The 18,041-nt window shown below is 39.4% G+C and overlaps 1 protein-coding gene across 4 annotated transcripts; it reads right to left on the minus strand.

Moving 5' to 3' along the window:
• Nucleotides 1-2,646: 2,646 nt before the first annotated feature.
• os9 (OS9 endoplasmic reticulum lectin) lies at nt 2,647-17,819 on the minus strand. 4 transcript variants are annotated; one of them, XR_014911741.1, is made up of 16 exons: nt 17,618-17,818; nt 17,077-17,259; nt 13,666-13,729; nt 13,491-13,567; nt 13,301-13,399; nt 11,693-11,894; nt 11,351-11,485; nt 11,087-11,202; nt 9,972-10,032; nt 9,777-9,859; nt 9,474-9,677; nt 9,145-9,346; nt 8,575-8,742; nt 8,093-8,202; nt 5,551-7,078; nt 2,656-5,438 (listed from the first exon to the last, which is right to left on the minus strand). XR_014911741.1 is itself a non-coding variant. In XM_085406470.1 (15 exons), exons 1-15 carry the CDS (start codon nt 17,768-17,770, stop codon nt 6,941-6,943), a joined length of 1,992 nt encoding a protein of 663 aa, XP_085262596.1. In that variant the 5' UTR covers nt 17,771-17,818; the 3' UTR covers nt 2,654-6,940. The 4 variants fall into 4 exon arrangements, 3 of the variants coding, with proteins under 3 accessions (XP_085262597.1, XP_085262596.1, XP_085262598.1); XM_085406470.1 differs by having other exon boundaries at nt 2,654-7,078; nt 9,777-9,856; XM_085406472.1 differs by having other exon boundaries at nt 2,654-7,078; nt 17,618-17,776.
• Nucleotides 17,820-18,041: the final 222 nt, after the last annotated feature.

The following is an 18,041-nucleotide window of genomic DNA, read 5'->3' on the forward strand; positions in this document are numbered from 1 at the left end:
GACTTGTGCTATGGGCTTGGAGTTGGCCTCTAGTGTTGTACGCCACATCCCCATTGAGTTCCTGATGAAGGCTCTTAGGGTCCCATTGATCTTGTACAATTCTAGGCATTCCAGTATCCAGCTGTGGGGCATTGAGTCATAGGCCTTCTTGTAATCAATCCAGGCAGTGTGTGTGTACATATATATATATATATATATACGTATACGTGTATATACGTATACGTATACGTGTATATACGTATACGTATACGTGTATGTATATATATATATATATATATATATATATATATATATATATATATATATATATACGTATACGTGTATATATATATATATATATATATATATATATATATATATATATATATATATACGTATACGTGTATATATATATATATATACGTATACGTGTGTATATATGTGTATATATATATGTGTATATATATATGTGTGTATATATGTGTATATATATATGTGTATATATATATATATGTATATATGTATATATATATATGTGTATATATATATATATATATATATATATATATATATATATATATATATATATGTGTGTATATACATATATATGTGTATACATATATGTATATATGTATATGTATGTATATATATGTACACACGCACTCAAAATCTGGCAAAATAAAGAATTTTCATCACACATTCAGACTTAATTAAACAGTAACAGCTAATAAAAATGATCTCAGTTGCCAGATTAGATAGACTAGAACTGAAGTTTTTTCTCTTTAATTAACACATCCAGCTGTGCAATGTTCAAACTACACATAAAACATGTCTGAAATTAGTGTAGAAAGAAGAATTTATTACATGTGTTCCTAGGTGTACCTAATAAACTGGCAACTGATTGTATTAATATTTGATATAACCGATATCATACGTTACTAAATGTATTTTAGGAAAATATTTTGATTGCGTACTCCTCAATAGTGAGGTGACTGTTATGCTTTAAAAGGAATCTAAATTTCTACAATGCAGCCAAAGATTTCACACAAGACCACAGTGAAGACTGATGAGCCTTTTCAGCTGTTATATGTGGTTGAGCTAATTACTGTATGTAGTGACTCATGGCGCTTGTGGACTGAACAAAGAGGACTTTGTTTAGTCAGCAAAGATTTTCTGGGAAGTCAGTTGGATGAAGAACAAGTTAGTCAAACTTCTTTTGTCTTCTCTGGAATGAAAAATGATCTTAATCAACCAACCCACAGCACATTGTTACCTTTCTGTGTAATGTGCTGCACACAGTTTCCTGCATCTTCCTACAGTGGAGTCATTAGCTTGTGCCTTGTAAATTGAGATTGTATGAGCCAGCCATTAGCTCCACACTTGACTTAGCACTGTGACATGAGCGTGAAGAGAGTGTTGATTCAGATGGCTGTTTTATTTTACTGAATCCATCTGTTGTAATGTGTTTGAGCTTCATTCAAGTCAGTGAATGTCTTTTTTGTTTTTTTTTTAAGTTTGACGAAGGTGGTGTTATTTTGAAAGTCTTTGCCAGTCAGGCCTCATTTGAAGTTGGTACACTTTGCACATGTAAAAAATAAAATTAATAACAGCTCTTTTGCTAGTTTCTAACCAGACATTAAACCTGTGGTAGATGCAGTAATCACCAAAGGTGAGCTTAAATGCTGAAAGAAGAAGAAGGAATTTGGCACATATCTGCAGAGTGACTAAAGGTTTTCATGGAACGCTGGCCATTTTTTTTTCTTTTTCTTTTTATGACCACATTTTCTTCAAGGTTAAAAATGTATGAGGTTGATATTTTCAAATATAACTTTGTGTTTACACTTGGTTTCTGTAGTATGTGCACGAACACATGCATGTTCACCAGAGCATGGTTTAAAAAAAATGTTTTTTTCTTCTCATCTTTCTTTTGGCTGCTCACGTTCACATTTGATATCAGCCGCATCATTTCTAATGGTCCTTGACAATCTTCTCATTTCAGAGTTTTCTTAAAGGGAATGGTGTACAGTGCTATATTTATATTTGGAACGTATTTATATTGGAATAGAAATCTTAATTGAGTCGATACACTTCAGTGTGGATATGAGTTCATTTTAATGTGTGAGCACACATGATATAATCAGTGTGCAGGATTGTTTTTAGTGAAATGGTAATTTAATCACTATAAATAAAAGCATATTTTATTTTATATCTTGATTTTGTTTACATGTATTTGCACAGAGCATTTTTCTCATCACAGCAGAGGAACATTCATGCAGGGTTACTATGACTGAATAATATTTGATGGGCGGATGGACATTGTCCACAGTAGCCCTGAGGGTTTACAGCGCGATGATACGAGTATGTGTCATGTCTTCATTAAACAAACATTCCATCCTGAATACAAGAAAAATTCTGTCAAGACATCTGTAAAACAAAAAAAATTACGTTTCCTTTTTTTTCTCCTCTCAAATCTGTAGGTTTTTTTTACATCAGCCTGCACGATCAGTACATCTGCTTCCTCTCTTCTGTATATACCACAGGGCATGGTGACTAGTCATACCCATTGCAAACAAAAGTAAAGTACCCTTATACTATCGGTAGAATGCAGCTAGACTATATGTTATATATTCAGCATGAACGTTATATATGTTTTTATGCCTTTACCCCCTCTATGTCTTAATGACTAGTTATTTAAAAAAAAAAACCTTGGGATGTCTCAGTTTGGCAGTAGCTGTTCTTAGTCACGAGTGGGGTTATGGCTCCACTGAGAGGGATTGGTTTACTGTTACTGTTTTAACACCTACAGTGCCTTGAAAAAGTTTCCATACCACTTAAACTTTTACACATTATACACATACAGTGCTGTTCAAAACATTTTTTGAGCATGCAATTTATTGAAAACAATGCTTAACCTGAAACACATACATACATATACAGCTGATCAAAAGTTTAGGACCACACCTCCAAAAAAAAACAACCCCATAAACGCCCCCAAAACAAAGATCAAAATTCCAAACAAGAACAAGTAATGAGTAGCACCACCGTTATTGTTGATCACTTCACAAATTCTTTGCAGCATGTTTGATGCAAACGTTTCCACGAGGTGAGTGGGAACATTTCTTCAAGTGGTGAAGACGCAGGATGGTCCAAAAGAGTGATGTTATTCTCCTAGAAAAAGTCCCATGTTCCATAAATCAAACACAGACAAAGTCCACCTTTCCAAATATTTATGAAGAAATGGCTGAGTGCTGCTGTTACTGCTGGTTTGAACAGCTGCCTCACAGCAAAAAGGTTCTGGGTTCAAATACACTATCTGGCCTTTGTGTGTGGGTTCTCTTTGGCTACTCTGGCTTCCTCCCACAGTCCAATGACATGCAATTACCAGGTTAGGTTAGCTGGTGATTCTAAATAGGTGTGAATGTGAGTGCGAATAGTTCTCTGGCTCTGTGTTAGCCCTGCAACCGGTACCCAGAATCTAGCTCTATGGGCTCAAACCTCCGCATAACCCTCATTTAGATAAGAAGAAGAAAATGGGTGGATAAGTGAATTACCGACTCAATAACTGGAAAGATACAAACTTACAAAAACTGTGTGCTAGGAAGTGCCAGAAAGTGATTGGGTCTATTGACCTAAAGACCTATTGTGCCAGTATCCCAATGACTCTTTGGCTACGTTCACACTCCACGCGAAAGCGCGTCAAATTTTTTTGACCCTATGCGCCCCATATCCAATCATGGTATGACAATGTGAAAAGCACAAATCTGATATTTTCAAATCCAATATGGGTCACTTTCGTATGTGGTATTGAATCCAATACATATCTGATGTTTTAGAAAGCGACTGCTGTTTGAATGGTCATGTCGTATGAAATCCGTCTTTTACGTCACTGACACGAGGCAGACGCCAATTATCAGTGCCCGAGAAGACATCGTGAACGCTTCCTGGACATCCAGAAACGTGGAGAAACGTGAACATTTTATTTGTACTGTATAATCTGCAGATTCTGACCGAAATCTGCAACTATCCTTTGAAGCACTGCTCTTCTCTAAAACAGCAATAATGATAATTATTAAGCCATATGTAAATAACAAAATAGCTTTACAACTTAAAGCAAAATTGGGAAACGTAAAGTTCGAAACAAGTCTCTATATTAAGGGCCATCAGTCAAACAATATTTTTTGGTCTGGATCTAAACAGAGCACGTTGTGTGTGACGTGCTGCTTTAAGAGTTCACACTAGAGTGCGTTTGCTGTCACATTTTATTTGTAGTGTGAACAAGCAGACAAAAAATTTGGATTTGATCAAAAAATTGGAATTGAGCATTAAGACCTGCAGTGTGAACGTAGCCTTTCTTGTGTTTTTGAGAATATCGACTGAGAACATGCCATTTTCACGCTGCCAAAAAGTGATTGTGGCCTATAACTTGTCACTGAAACAATTTTTATGCTTCAGACTTGCTAGATTTCATTCAGAAGGGTTATATGTGACACATTATACTGCAAACTTCAAGCTAGCCTTCATTGGACAGTGCATAGAAACTCAAATGTCCAAAACCTTGTAGTTCAGAAAATAATCAAAAAAGGAGTAATGGCCTGATGTAAACAGGTGGTAAGAAGCTAGACTTTCTGCTGAAAAGTTCTCTTATGATCCTCTATAGCCTTGGTGGTGGGACCTTCCGTGTGCTGCGATTATTTATGCACCCATGGTTTGAGCTGCACCATAGTATGAGTAAATGGGTGACGGTGAGCTGCACATATCAGTTGATATCAGTGATTTTCTGGGCCTGGACTTAGTACATCCATACAATTCCTGTGAAATGGTCAGAATCTGTTCTGGATTGTCTTTTCCACTTAAGGCTGATACTCAGTGGCAACTAGTAGTGATATATATGAGTGAGAGAAAGTGAGACATTTCACAATTTTGTCAGATAAATGCTTCAAATCTACAATCCATTGTTAGGTCCAAGCTGCGTCTCCTCCAAAAAGCAGACATTGGAAACAGTAAAGGGAATGCCTACTTACACTTGCCATTAGCCAGTCCTTTCATGAAAACACGCAACACAAAATTTACGATTCAGTCATTTTTCCCCCACTGTGCTATTTGAACATCATTTGTTCAAATAAGGATGGGTAGGGCTTAGCCAATTTCATACCAGCCACCTCTGCTGATACTTATTCTCTTCCCTAGGCTCCCTGTCTAGATGGTCATAAATAAAAAGCGCTTGTTCAGCTGGCGAAAGATGTCGTGCCCTTAACAAGTCTGAACCCTTATCCACCCACTCAACAATACTTACAGCAGTCTTACCCGTGAACTGCCTGCATTTCACCTTGCATGCTCTCCTGTCACACCAGCCCTCTACATGTCCTCTTTCACTACCTTCATCCTCATAATAGATCACCCAGTTGAAAAGGTCTCTTATGTTCTTTGATTTTGAGCATTTCAAAAACTTTTCCAGCCTTCTTGATGCATCTGTAGACACTTTAGAAACTTGATAGCATTAAATTCAATCTTGTCATTTTTTTTAATTTCAACATTTGATTAGTTGTTTTGTACTATTTTACATCCAAAAACAACTTGTCCTTCCATATGCTGCTCCCATCTTGTTCTCAGGTTAGCCAGTCTTCTCAGTCTCAATATTTTACTAGTCGCCAGGGTTGGCCCACTGCTCACTTTAACAGTTATAGTATCGGATGGAAATTTGTTGATACAGTTGGCCTAGCATACAAGTAGCCATACTAGTAAGGATTGTAACACTGAATGTATGAGATAATAAAAATACAAATGTCTAACATCTAACATTTGGCAGTTTTAATACACAATACAAACAACTGAAAAGAGGCAGCAGAATTGTATTTACAAGATATCTGAGGTAACAGATGCAGACTTTTTAATACGAAAACACTACTGTGTCTGAAAAAAAAAGAGTGTGTATGTGATTTACATCTCATATGAGATTATTTTTCATAACAGAGTGCAGAGTCAGGATTTTTAAAACTCATTTACTCAGGTAACTCCGTCGCCACTTAATCTGTGCTATTTTACAATAAATCAAAAAAATAATGACACAATAATTATGTACATGTTGACTTGCAAGTACCCACAAGCATTCACAAAATTTACAAATTCAGCCCTTTAAGTGCATGTTTGCATTAATGTGGTGCACTGAATCTGATTGACACTGTAGATTTATTTGATTTCCAAGTTGAGATATATTAAATCCAGTTACTGTCAAAAACAAAAAGTATTCAAAATTTTTCTGTTCTCTTCTGAATTCACAGGACATTTGTGAAAAAACAAAACAAAAACTATATATCAACTGCCAGTGTGTGCAGACACTGTTTACTTGTTTGTTTTCACCAAATGGATCAAATCAGAAAGCTTCGAGGATCAGTGGAAACTGGAATTTGAGGGTTTTTTTCTTTTGTTTTCAACATTTTTTCTTTTACTTTTCAGTAAAAAGAAAGAAAGAAAGAAAGAAAGAAAGAAAGAAAGACGAACAAAACAACCTGTGCAGATCGTACAATCTGCTGAAGTAAACAGAATTCCCTTGTTGACTCACACTACGGACGTCTCTGTCAATGGCAACACAGAAGACAAACAAGTAATAATTTAATTGAGGATAAACAGTGTGCTGCAGACGACGTCAGAACTAATCGTGAATATTTAGTAAAACTGAAAACAAAAACTGAATCCCGTCAAAAAGGGGAAAATGCATAACTTCAACTGCACAAGTACAGCTGACACATTGTGCAACATATAAACGTTGCCCCATTAAAGACACTTGCATTATTGCCTATTCAAGCCACATGAACACATTTTCTGAATGTGTAAACAGCACAGGTTTTAACAGCAATGACCAAATCAAGTGGGCTTTCTCAAAATTATGACTAAACCTTAAGAGTCCTCCTCCCTCCTGCTCTCCATAGGAGTGCAACATCACAAAGGGTCACTCTGAATGAGCTCATATATCCACGTCATCTGAATCATAGGAGCTGGATGACTTTGACTCCTCCTGGGAATCTCCCCAAACAAATCTGTAGTTGTTCTCCAACTCCTGCTGCCTTTTCTCCTCTTTATAAACCTCTTCAGTGCCTCCAGTCTGGTGGTGGTGGGAGGGGGGGGAGTAAAAACAGGAATGGGTTAAAAACTAAAACAACAAATCTAATCCACTTTGCTGCTAGAAGATTCATCAAATCTTGTGCTAACACTCAGCTGCCAATCAAAATTCAGCAAGGTGATTCCTACAGAGCAGGATGAAAAATATAAAAGTCCTCTACTGTCTAATTTACCATGAAGATAATAAGAATAAGACCAAAAAAATGAAATTGCACATTTGAGAGTGTAGGATCTTCTGTTACATAAAGATGACACAGAAATCTGTACCATAAAGTTCAAACATGTAACCACAGTGCTCGTGGAAGCTTATAAGAGCACCTTTCCTGAGCCCTCAGTCACACAGGTCTAGAGACCAGTTGGCAACTACTGTATCTGGCAATAACTGGTCGCAAAGGAAACTGTACCTACCAACGAATTGAGTAACTAGCCAGCAGCTCTTAATAGTGATGGAAATAGTTGCTTTTGGGTAGTGTGGCAGGAAATTGCACACACTATATTGCAAAGACAGAGGGGGGACGGGAATTCACTTAACATAAACAAATCTGTACTTAGAGTGCAGCCAGTAAAAGAAGCAGAAGTGAAAGCTGGCTCCACTTCAACATACACCAGGAAAAAGAGACGATGTAGCAGTCATGAGGGTCTGCTGTGAAAGTGACATTGACCTTTTCACCTGGTGACAAGGACATTTTGTTCCTTCTTTTCTTTAATACTGCGTCCACAAATTCTGTTGAATTGTGCTTACTGACATCTCAACTGATGCCCCCAGCCTGAATAAACTTTAAATGTGTCATAACTACAATCCAATGAGCTTTTGGTTTCTGTAATTAATTTCTGTGAAAGCAGACAAACACACAAGAACAGCAGGCCACTCTGTTCTTTCTTGCAGACAGGAAAACACTCAGCAAACTGTACAGCGCTTCCGTCAGACACAGTCCAAGCCTGCAAGCAACAGCTAGAAGCATTCAAAGGAACCCAATAGAAGTACTACTTCAGTTACCAGGAGATTAATGAGTAGCTCCCTGAAGGACTTTGTATCTTCCTCAGTCAGCCACTGATCACCTGCCTCTTCTGCGTTTTTTCGTGTCAAGATCTTCACTTCGATTTTTCCTAACAACAAAGAAAAACAGACGGAAGACAAAAAAGGTTCAGCAGTTACGCCTAACACATCCAAATGGCGTAAGAAAACTGCTGAACAAGTCAACAATGACAACGGGATGATTGACATGAATGACACAAACATATGAGTGGAAAAACACAGCACACCTGGCTGAGATATGTTCTTTGATTAAGGTGAGCTTTAAGCTTGCTATTATTTTTTTCCTTACATGAAAACAGATTTTTCAAAATCTTCTCTTTTTAACTCATTAGACAGGTTTTTATTTTACATAGGATACGAAGAGAAATACAGTGCTGTACACTGAAGATAACAGATGGAAGAGAGAAAAGGCCGTGAGTGTTTCGGGCACTCTCCCTTCATACCTTCGGCCTTCAGTCCTGCCTTCTCTAGCTGTTCTTTAACCACGTCCTTTATGTGCTGCCACTGCGGGTCTCCTTCGCCCACCTCCTGAACTTTCACCTCCCCATCAGGGTTGATACCCGTCTTATACTTAGTTATTTTGATCTTAACATGGTCGTCAGCTGCTTGGTCTAGGGTGACGAGACAAAAGAGGGACAAACAAGACAGTTCACCTCAAAACCCACCAGTAGGGCCACGAGATGAAGGAGGCAAGAGCCTCGCATAGCATTGTGTTATGAACATAGATTAAAATACTGTGTCTGATTTCAGAAATTTTAATTTAGATTTAGATTAATGCAATCAAAAGTCACCCACGGTGACATTAATGGCTGGAGAAGAAAGACTGCAACTGACCGAAAGTGATCTGATAACATAAATTCTCTGAATTCTTCAAATTCCATGTGTGGATCTTTCCTGAGATGGAGGATGTCATAACACACATCTACTGCACAGACTGATGAATTATGAAGATGATTATACACAGAGGGTGTGGACATGCACATGACTACAAAAGGGTCAAGCCCCCTGGTTACCTGGGTGCTTCGGAGCCAGGCTGGGGCTCCCCCGGGCTGGGTCGCTGGCTCTTTGGCCTCCGGACGTTTTCTGCTCTGGGTCCTGAACGTCTTTCTCCTCCAAATGATCGAGTATCTTATCCAGCGTCGTCTCCAGTGTCTGTGTTGCCTGAGTGCGGTCAAACTCCCCTTTCAGACCCTCTGTCTCGAGTTCCTGTTGAGCCTACAACACAGATAGAGCCAAGCAACGCCTAAAGTTAGTATTTAGTTTGGTCTTTTCCTTGTTACGTATCTGTCTAATCAAATTTTAGGTATTTTAGGTATCAACTTATATATATATAGTCTTAAACCTCGTTTATGATGTTGTCAAACTCCTTCTGCATTTCCTCCTTTATCTCTTCGATTTTATCCGAAGGCACAGAGAGGTCAGCCATCTCATCCTCAAACTCCTGTAGCACGGGGTCCTCTTCATCTTTCTCCTCCTTGTCAAGTTTCTCCGTTACTCTGTTGTGTCGTGCTGTCTCTTCTCTACTTTTGGCTTGATCTTGTGCTTTCTAAAAATAAAAACAAAACAGAAAAGGATTGGAAAGCCTATGCACTGCCAAGAGAAAAAAGGCAGTCATTTGCTGTCACTAACAACAGCAAATACTGACCTTCCTGTTACTCTCCTTAAGGTGCTGGACAAATTTCATCAGGTCTGCTGGGTCAGTGATGATTTTAAAGTTGAATTTTTCTACTAAAAAAGAAGAATATCAGAGAAGAAAAAGCTCCAGCTTGTATTTGCTTTGTTTTCTTTCTTTTTTTTTTAAATAAGCTGTGCACTAAAACAGCACTATCTTTCTCAGTACCTTCATCACCATCATCTATGATTTCATTGTCTGCATGTGAGGTATGGCCACCATCTGCTGCCTGTCAGAAAGAGGAAAAATCAGGTTAGAGGGAGGAAATGGTGACAGAAAGCATCTGACTGCCCCCTCTAGTGGTTAAAAAAGCCAGATCGCACTGTCAAAAATACCTGGAAATTCAGTATTATACGATATACACAGTACTACATTTAATAATAATCAAAAGTGTAAGTAACAGTAGAATGATAATCAGAAGATGTCAAAACTGTACCAAAATGAACATGTCATTGGACCTTGCAGAGCCAATTACAAATGTATTTTTATGGCTACATTTCAATTTGAGTTACTCACTGTTGTGTGTTTCTACCAAGAAGACAGACTGTTGCATCCAGAATTGAATTCAAAATCCTGCTCCTCACATACAAGGTCTTAAATAATCAGGCCCCATCTTATCTTAATGACCTTGTAGTACCATATCACCCTATTAGAGCACTTCGCTCTCGCTCTGCAGGCCTACTTGTTGTTCCTAGAGTATTTAAAAGTAGAATGGGAGGGAGAGCCTTCAGGCCCCTCTTCTGTGGAACCAGCTTCCAGTTTGGATTCGGGAGACAGACACTATCTCTACTTTAAAGATTAGGCTTAAAACTTTCCTTTTTGGTAAAGCATATAGTTAAGGCTGAACCAGGTGACCCTGAATCCTCCCTTAGTTATGCTGCAATAGACGTAGGCTGCCGGGGATTCCCATGATGCATTGAGTTTTTCCTTTCCAGTCACCTTTCTCACTCACTATGTATTAACAGACCTCTCTGCATTGAATCATATCTGTTATTAACCTCTGTCTCTCTTCCACAGCATGTCTTTTATCCTGTCTTCCTTCTCTCATCCCAACCGGTCGCAGCAGATGGCTGCCACTCCCTGAGCCTGGTTCTGCCGGAGGTTTCTTCCTGTTAAAAAGGAGTTTTTCCTTCCCACTGTTGCCAAAGTGCTTGCTCATGGGGGGTCATATGATTGTTGGGCTTTTCTCTGTATCTACTGTACAATGTAAAGCGCCTTGAGGCGACTTTTGTTGTGATTTGGCGCTATTCAAATAAAATTGAATTGAATTGCACTTGCTATACCTGATTCTCCTGTTGGAAAGTAGATGTTCTTGAACTTGCTGGCTTTGTCACTCCCTCCCAGAAGTCAGAGTCTTCTGCCTCATCTGACTCTCCATCTTTTGATACATCAGCAGGACCTGTTTCAAAACCAGAAATAGACACTCGTGTTAGAATCAGAATTAATACACAAACGCCCATTATGGATGGATCGGCACTTTATTATTAGGTGCACTGACAAGTTACTACTGCGGGGTCGTTTGCCTCATAAGCATCAAAAAAACTCACCTTTTCTACGACTGCTAGGCGATGTCTCCTCTGCTGTTACCTTTACTGCACCATCTCCTCCTTCATTACCAGCTAACATCTCATCAAGACTCCTCAATTCCTCCGAGATCTGCTCCACTTTACGTTTTGTGTCCGCTGGGAACGGAAACAGGATGATTGGCAGAGGAATCAACCACAAGACAAAGGAGAGAGCAAGCTTGAAGTTTGAAAGCCAAGTTAGCTTCTTAGCTGGTATTTTTATTAAAAAGACCACAATCTGTTTTAAAATGCGAAAAATAAAAAAAAATCAAGAGGCCTCCAAGATGCATTGCTTTGCCCTTCAATGTTTTTTTATTCACTCACAGACTTGTGCCTTGACGTAATCCATGTACTGTTGGGCACTTAGTGCTGGCTGGCACACAATGCCCTGAGGCTTGGCAGTGGATGGTGGCCGCAGGAATGGGTGCTGGCAGGTGCGACTGGTGTGAATTGTCAGCACATATCGACATGACTGAGGTTCATCTACTCGCGCAATGTAGTCACCTGAGCCTTCTTCACATACAAACTGGAAACAAAACAGAGCAAAAGTATGCAAACTACTTTGAGCTGAATTAAATGCCCAACTGTTTGGGCGCTGCTGGGTTGCAACATATTTGGTTCTTTTTTCTTTTCTTTTTTTTTAGGTGAAAATGTTTAAATACAGTAAATAAACAGGGAATTCATCAACTGTTACAAATGCCAAAACACAGACAGATCAGTATAACCAACAGTGGCCAATCTCTGCTTTATTCATGTCTTAACAAGTGCTTACGACTGCCAATACCTTGGTGACTGAGAATTTACAGAGAACCTTTTTCCTGTTTGTGAAATGTTTCCTGTGTGACTAACACACACAACTGACAACTCAAATACTTTGACTCTACTCTCTTAAGGTTTCCTTCTGATCACTTCCACAGACCCCGATCATTTTCAGATCTTTAGTGAGTTCCTAAGAGGATTCCAGAGTTATTAAGTTTCACTACAACATCTGTGTAATCAGAGAATCATCATCTTCTGATAAACTTAATCTCCTGTAGAAGGGCTAAAGAGTCGACTAATGCCGTATCTCTAAACAAACAGCTGTATATGAATATCTGGGGACCGGGAAGCTTTCTGGATTTTATTTCTTCTCCTCTTTTAGTTCTTGTTCTAATAATCAGTCTCATCTGAGTGTGCAGTTAAGTCCCCATGTGAACAAAGCACTTGCCTAAATTAATCTCAAAACCATTAGTTTTCAGATGGCAATTTGTCTTAATTAGTTTGGGGGTTTAGGGTTGTTTAGCACTAAAAAACTGGCTGCTCCATGAGATTAAGACAGCTGACTAGATGACGGGTTCCTTCATTTAATAAGGTCAAACAGGTTTAGTTTTTGGACCCAATAAAGTATCAGGATGAGCAAAATACTTCACATGCCAAACTTTGCGTTTGGCATGTGAAGTATTTTTAGCTCTTTTAAGTACACAAAAAAACATGCTGTCATAATCTGAACTAATGTCTAAGTCACAGTTTTAATTTTTCCAGAAAAACTAGCCAGCGTCTCCCACCTGACCTCCCTCAAAACTATTCATAAATATTTCTACACAGAAGGAATCGCAAAGATGACTCTGGCATTAAAGTGGAGGTAAAAATGGAGACAGTTAAGATGCTATAACTTGTTTTGACTAGACTACACTACAACAAAGAACAATAATAATTTCTTTAAAAATTAAAACTCAGCTGAGTCTTTTAAGCAAAGCAAACATAAAACATATTCATGTTCAAAATGTCTGCTGCTTGGGATATATTTAAAAGTGAAAGGCTTATAAATCTGCACAGGCATTTTGCATATGAGTGTTTGGATAAGCAAGGAGACAGTCAAAAATCAAAAAGAAAAAAAAAGTGAAACACACAAATCATCTCAAGCAGGATGTGTTCCAAATGTAAATATCTCACCCGGACTTCAGTCTCTCTGGGATTTCCATTTAGGTCACACTTAGAGCCATTTACATAGGTCTGGCTGTGGTACCGCTTTAGCCTGTGCTGTTTGGAGGCCTGAGAGAAAAAACACAATGGATGCACCCACGATTGTTTGGTTCATATTGTACAGTCATGCAAATCAGCCACAACATAGAGGCAACTTTACCTTTGCTGTTTCATTGCTCCAATCAAATTCTGACTCATAATAACCCAGGAAGAGAATGTCTCCTTTGATCTCTGTGTCTAAGGACAAAAGAACAAAATTTGTCAAAAACAATAACTGAAAGCCTCTTGTAGGTTAAAAAAAACAAAAACAAAAAAACAGAGAAGTGGCCTCTCACCTTCAAGGTGGTATTGTCTGATATGCTGGCCATGGCAGAACTCGTACGTCCACCAGTCCTTCGTCTGCAGGACAGGTATTTCTGTTAGACTTTGACACAGTGCCTAAGCCTGAAATGGTCCCACGCATATATTTGTAAATAGGGCTGCCACAAACTATTATTTTTGCGATTAGTCGACTAATCAGATCATGCATCCATTGGACATACAGCGTACAGCTTATTGCACCAGCATGCATCTGCTCTTATATAACTATCATTAGCTTAAAGCTTTAAGTGTTTAAGGTATGTGCTAACTAAAAATTAAAACAAGATGATAGTTTATTAAATTTTAATGAAATTTGCAGGTTGTTTCGGTGAAGGTTAATAAACTCCTTGCTATCTAAAATATAACAGGACACCGGAGTATATTCTCGAGCATCTCACACTTCTGATAATCAGTTGTCTGCTTGACGTTTATTCAGCTGTGTAAAAACTATAACTTTAATCTCAGCCAAACCGATTTACTCAGGAAAAAATAAAATACTAAAAAAAAGCCAAACAATAACATTTTTAAGTTATCTAAGTGACTTATGTATGTTTAATCTGAGTAGCGAAAGACCGCGGTGGGTTTGAAAATGATTTGCCGGGAGTCCGGTGTTCTCACAGGCTCTAGTGAGCCTTGCCCCCGGCTAGCTATCGAGCTAGTGGGTAACAGACGTCTCCGAAAACGCCGGAGCGCTTTTGAAAATATGTGGTGTCTTGATAAACTGAGCAGATATTTGAGGTTTACACAGCTACATTCTCGCCTAAAAATATGTTAAACGTTTATTTTGTGACCCAGAAAGAATAATAAGAGTAATATTAAAACTAACTAGCTGCCGCTATTGTTGGAAACTGAGCTGGGCTGCGCTATGAATTCTGGGAGAGAGCTACTTCTTCGGGGTTTAACGGCAGCTGGCATCCTTGTACATGCAGTGCTGCCATCTTCTGTTTCAGTCCGTTATTACACTCTTAAATACTACTACTTATTCCTGCGTCTTTTGGGATCTTACAAAGCTTCAAACAACGCGTAATCGTGACTAGTCGACTAATCCTGGCAGCCCTATAAATGAGGACTATTTTTCAGGAAGTCTTGTGGTTTAATCAGATGTAACTTTGAAAATCTAAGTCAGACTCCCATGTTGTTTTTAGAGAATATGCTCTTTTCTTCTGGCAGCCCTTCCAAACAAGTCATACTTGTTCAGTCTTTTTCTAACTGTACTGTTGTAAACTTTGGGGTGGCTGTAGCTCAGGTGGCAGAGCAGGTCAGCCACTAATCAGAAGATTGGTGGTTTGATCCCAGGCTGCCTCCTGGCTGCATGCCAAATATCCTTGGGCAAGATACTAACCCCATGTTTGCCTACTGGTGGTGGTCAGAGGGCCCGGTGGCGCCAGTGTCCGGCAGCCTCGCCTCTGTCAGTGCGCCCCAGGGCAGCTGTGGCTACAACGTAGCTTACCATTGCCAGTGTGTGAATGTGTGTGTGAATGGGTGAATGACTGAATGTAGTGTAAAGCGCTTTGGGGTCCTTAGAGACTGAGTAAAGCGCTATACAAATGCAGGCCATTTACCATTTTAACATTTAACATTCTAACTGCGGCCTGTGGAGTTTGAGCTAGTCTCTTGGGTATTTTCCCAGTTTCTCTGAGGACTGCACAGGCTGACCTTGGGTTTTACTGGGACATCAACTCCTGGGAATATTGGCGGCTGTCTCAAATGTTGGGAAAAATTCTTACTGTAGAATGATGGAGTTCATTTTGAAGGCAATAGCTTTATAACTCATCAAGACTGATGGGCAGAAACAACTGATTCTTTGAGATCTTTGGTATTGTTTTTCCTCGTTGGTACTGTGCTAACACACCTGAATGCTCCAGAGCACATGATCAATTAATCAAGCACATTTGATTAACAGCACCAGGCTGTGACTTAACCTCTTTATGCCTATGGAAGCGGAAAGTGTGACAAACTTTCTTTGTCTCATGACTATACAAAAAACACATTGTAAGGAGCAGTGTTGGGGAGTAACGGAATACATGTACCGCCGTTACGTATTTAAAATACAAAATATGAGTAACTGTATTCAGTTACAGGTACCGTTTAAAAAGGTGGTATTCAGAATACAGTTACTTTGTTGAAATAAATGGATTACACTGCGGTACTTTCCTGTTTCATTTTGTCGCGGGTCAGGACTGTTTGGGTTTTGTTTGACAGCTACGTTCTTTTGTTCCAGGCGGCAGCGTTACGGTTGCCATGGTTACAGGGCGACGCTCTCTCTCTCTGCGACTGTGTGTTTCCTGGGTGAGAGAGCGCCTTTTCGTTGTTGTTGTTGTGCTAAGCTAACAGGCAGAATGCTACAAGCATAGCTCTAAAGAATGTAGCATCATGTTCAGTGTAGTCCGTGTTGCAGGGAGAATGGACTGCCATACACGTTATGGGTCTGTGAGCGCGAGGAGGGAGAAAAAGGGGAGTGGAAAGGTACGAGTTGTCATCGAGGAAAAACGGGAGCTGGAAGCATGTAAATATAATAATAACCACTGCAGCCAAGAAGAGTGCCTGACGAGCCCAGTTGTAAGTAAGCTATTAAGACTCGACTGTACACCGTGTTCGTGTTTTCCTCCGAAAACAATAAGTTCCGTTGGAGCAGCCTTTCAACGCCTCTCTCTGTCTCTCGCAAGAAAAGTTGACCCACACAACAAAGTAAAGCTATTTTTCGGCTACGAGCCCGCCAGGGACCCCGCCGTATTAGTCAGAGGTCCCTTTACTACAGTTCGGAGTCGCGGACCTTCAGTAATAGTAATAAATCACACAGCAATAGTACATTCACGTTGTTGTAAAAAGCATGATAATATATTAAGTAATCCAAAGTATTCAGAATACGTTACTGTCATTGAGTAACGTAACGGAATACGTTACAGAATACATTTTGGGGCATGTATTCTGTATTCTGTAATGGAATACATTTTAAAAGTAACCTTCCCAACACTGGTAAGGCGATACATGGATAAGATGCACTGTGAGCAAGAAGATAGTGATAAAGTACTTGTGAGCTTTTGGGTAAACCTTAACACATAAGCTGAACAATTGAAAACACAGGTACATTAACAGATGTGTGTCTCTTAGATATACTGCTTTTGTACCCAGTCACTGATGCAGACGAGCAACCTTTAATCCAATGAATACTGAATCAAGAGCCTCCCAGTGTTGTTTTTGGCAAGCTTCTGGGGCATCCATGTGCGTTTTAAAAATGGTTTACTTAAGCTGGCAAATATACACACGCTTTCGGTGTGTTTTGCTCTTGTGTTCTTATTGTTGTATTATTATTGTAGTCACACCACTGTGTAAACAGCTTAAGCATTTCTCTGTTGGATTACACAGATAAGTAGTTAAGGACCAACCTTGAGTAGACATGGGGCATTGTGCATGGGCTTGAGCAGGTCTGGGATATCTGGCCCAGTGTAACCCTCCGAGTCAGGCTCAGTGGCGGGATCCTGATGAAAACGCACAGCCTGGGCTGGAAGTCGACACTCATAGAGCTGTTTGTACTTACTGGACACCATCATAACCTCCTCTGTCTTAGTCTACAAACGTAAGACAGACATGGAAAAGGGGGTGAATTTAATGTTGACACACATGTTCACACATTACCAACGCATCAGGTGAATGCAAACAGATAAAAACATGGTTTGCGGCTTTACTTTTAGCTAGTTATAGACATGTGGCAATGAACATAACAGCTGTCACAGCATGCTGTGACGTACTTCACCTGAGAATTACTCGTCTTCATGTAACTCTATAAGATTTATTTTAACATGTTTTGTGCTTTTATGACATCAGGTCTCACGCTTTGTGAATTATTTGACACTATTAATAGTAAATAAATACCGCTAGCTCATATTTAAGCTAACAAGCTATATCCGTTAGCATTTTCTGACTCACCTGCCCCAGGATGACAGGATCGGGAAGAATCTGAATCCCATATTTCATGTCATTAAGCTCCTCCAAATTCAAGAAGCCCGGGACACAGAGGGGACATGTCAACAAGAAAACGTACAGTCTCTTTAACAACCAAACCAAGGAAGCAGCCATCATTGACTATCGCCTCTTACCCCTGTCTGACAGCAACAACACACAATGCCTGACATGGTAGCAGCGGATTGGTCGAGCTGAAAAGCCCTGCTTTGTCATTGGCCAATTTCCAAGTCAATCAAAGTTTTTCCCGAGTTCTGAGGTGCGTTTGGTTTTCATACCAGCGGAGAGTCAATGAACGGCGTGTTTGTGCTATATTTAGCACGCTAATGAATAACAGCACATCTCCGCTGTCACCGCCTGTCTTGCGATGAAATAGGCTCACACATAAGCA

This window comes from Rhamphochromis longiceps, linkage group LG5 (assembly GCF_057381845.1).
Source record: "Rhamphochromis longiceps isolate RC_006_pf linkage group LG5, R_longiceps_female_GT1.1, whole genome shotgun sequence".
Lineage (NCBI taxonomy): Eukaryota > Metazoa > Chordata > Actinopteri > Cichliformes > Cichlidae > Rhamphochromis > Rhamphochromis longiceps.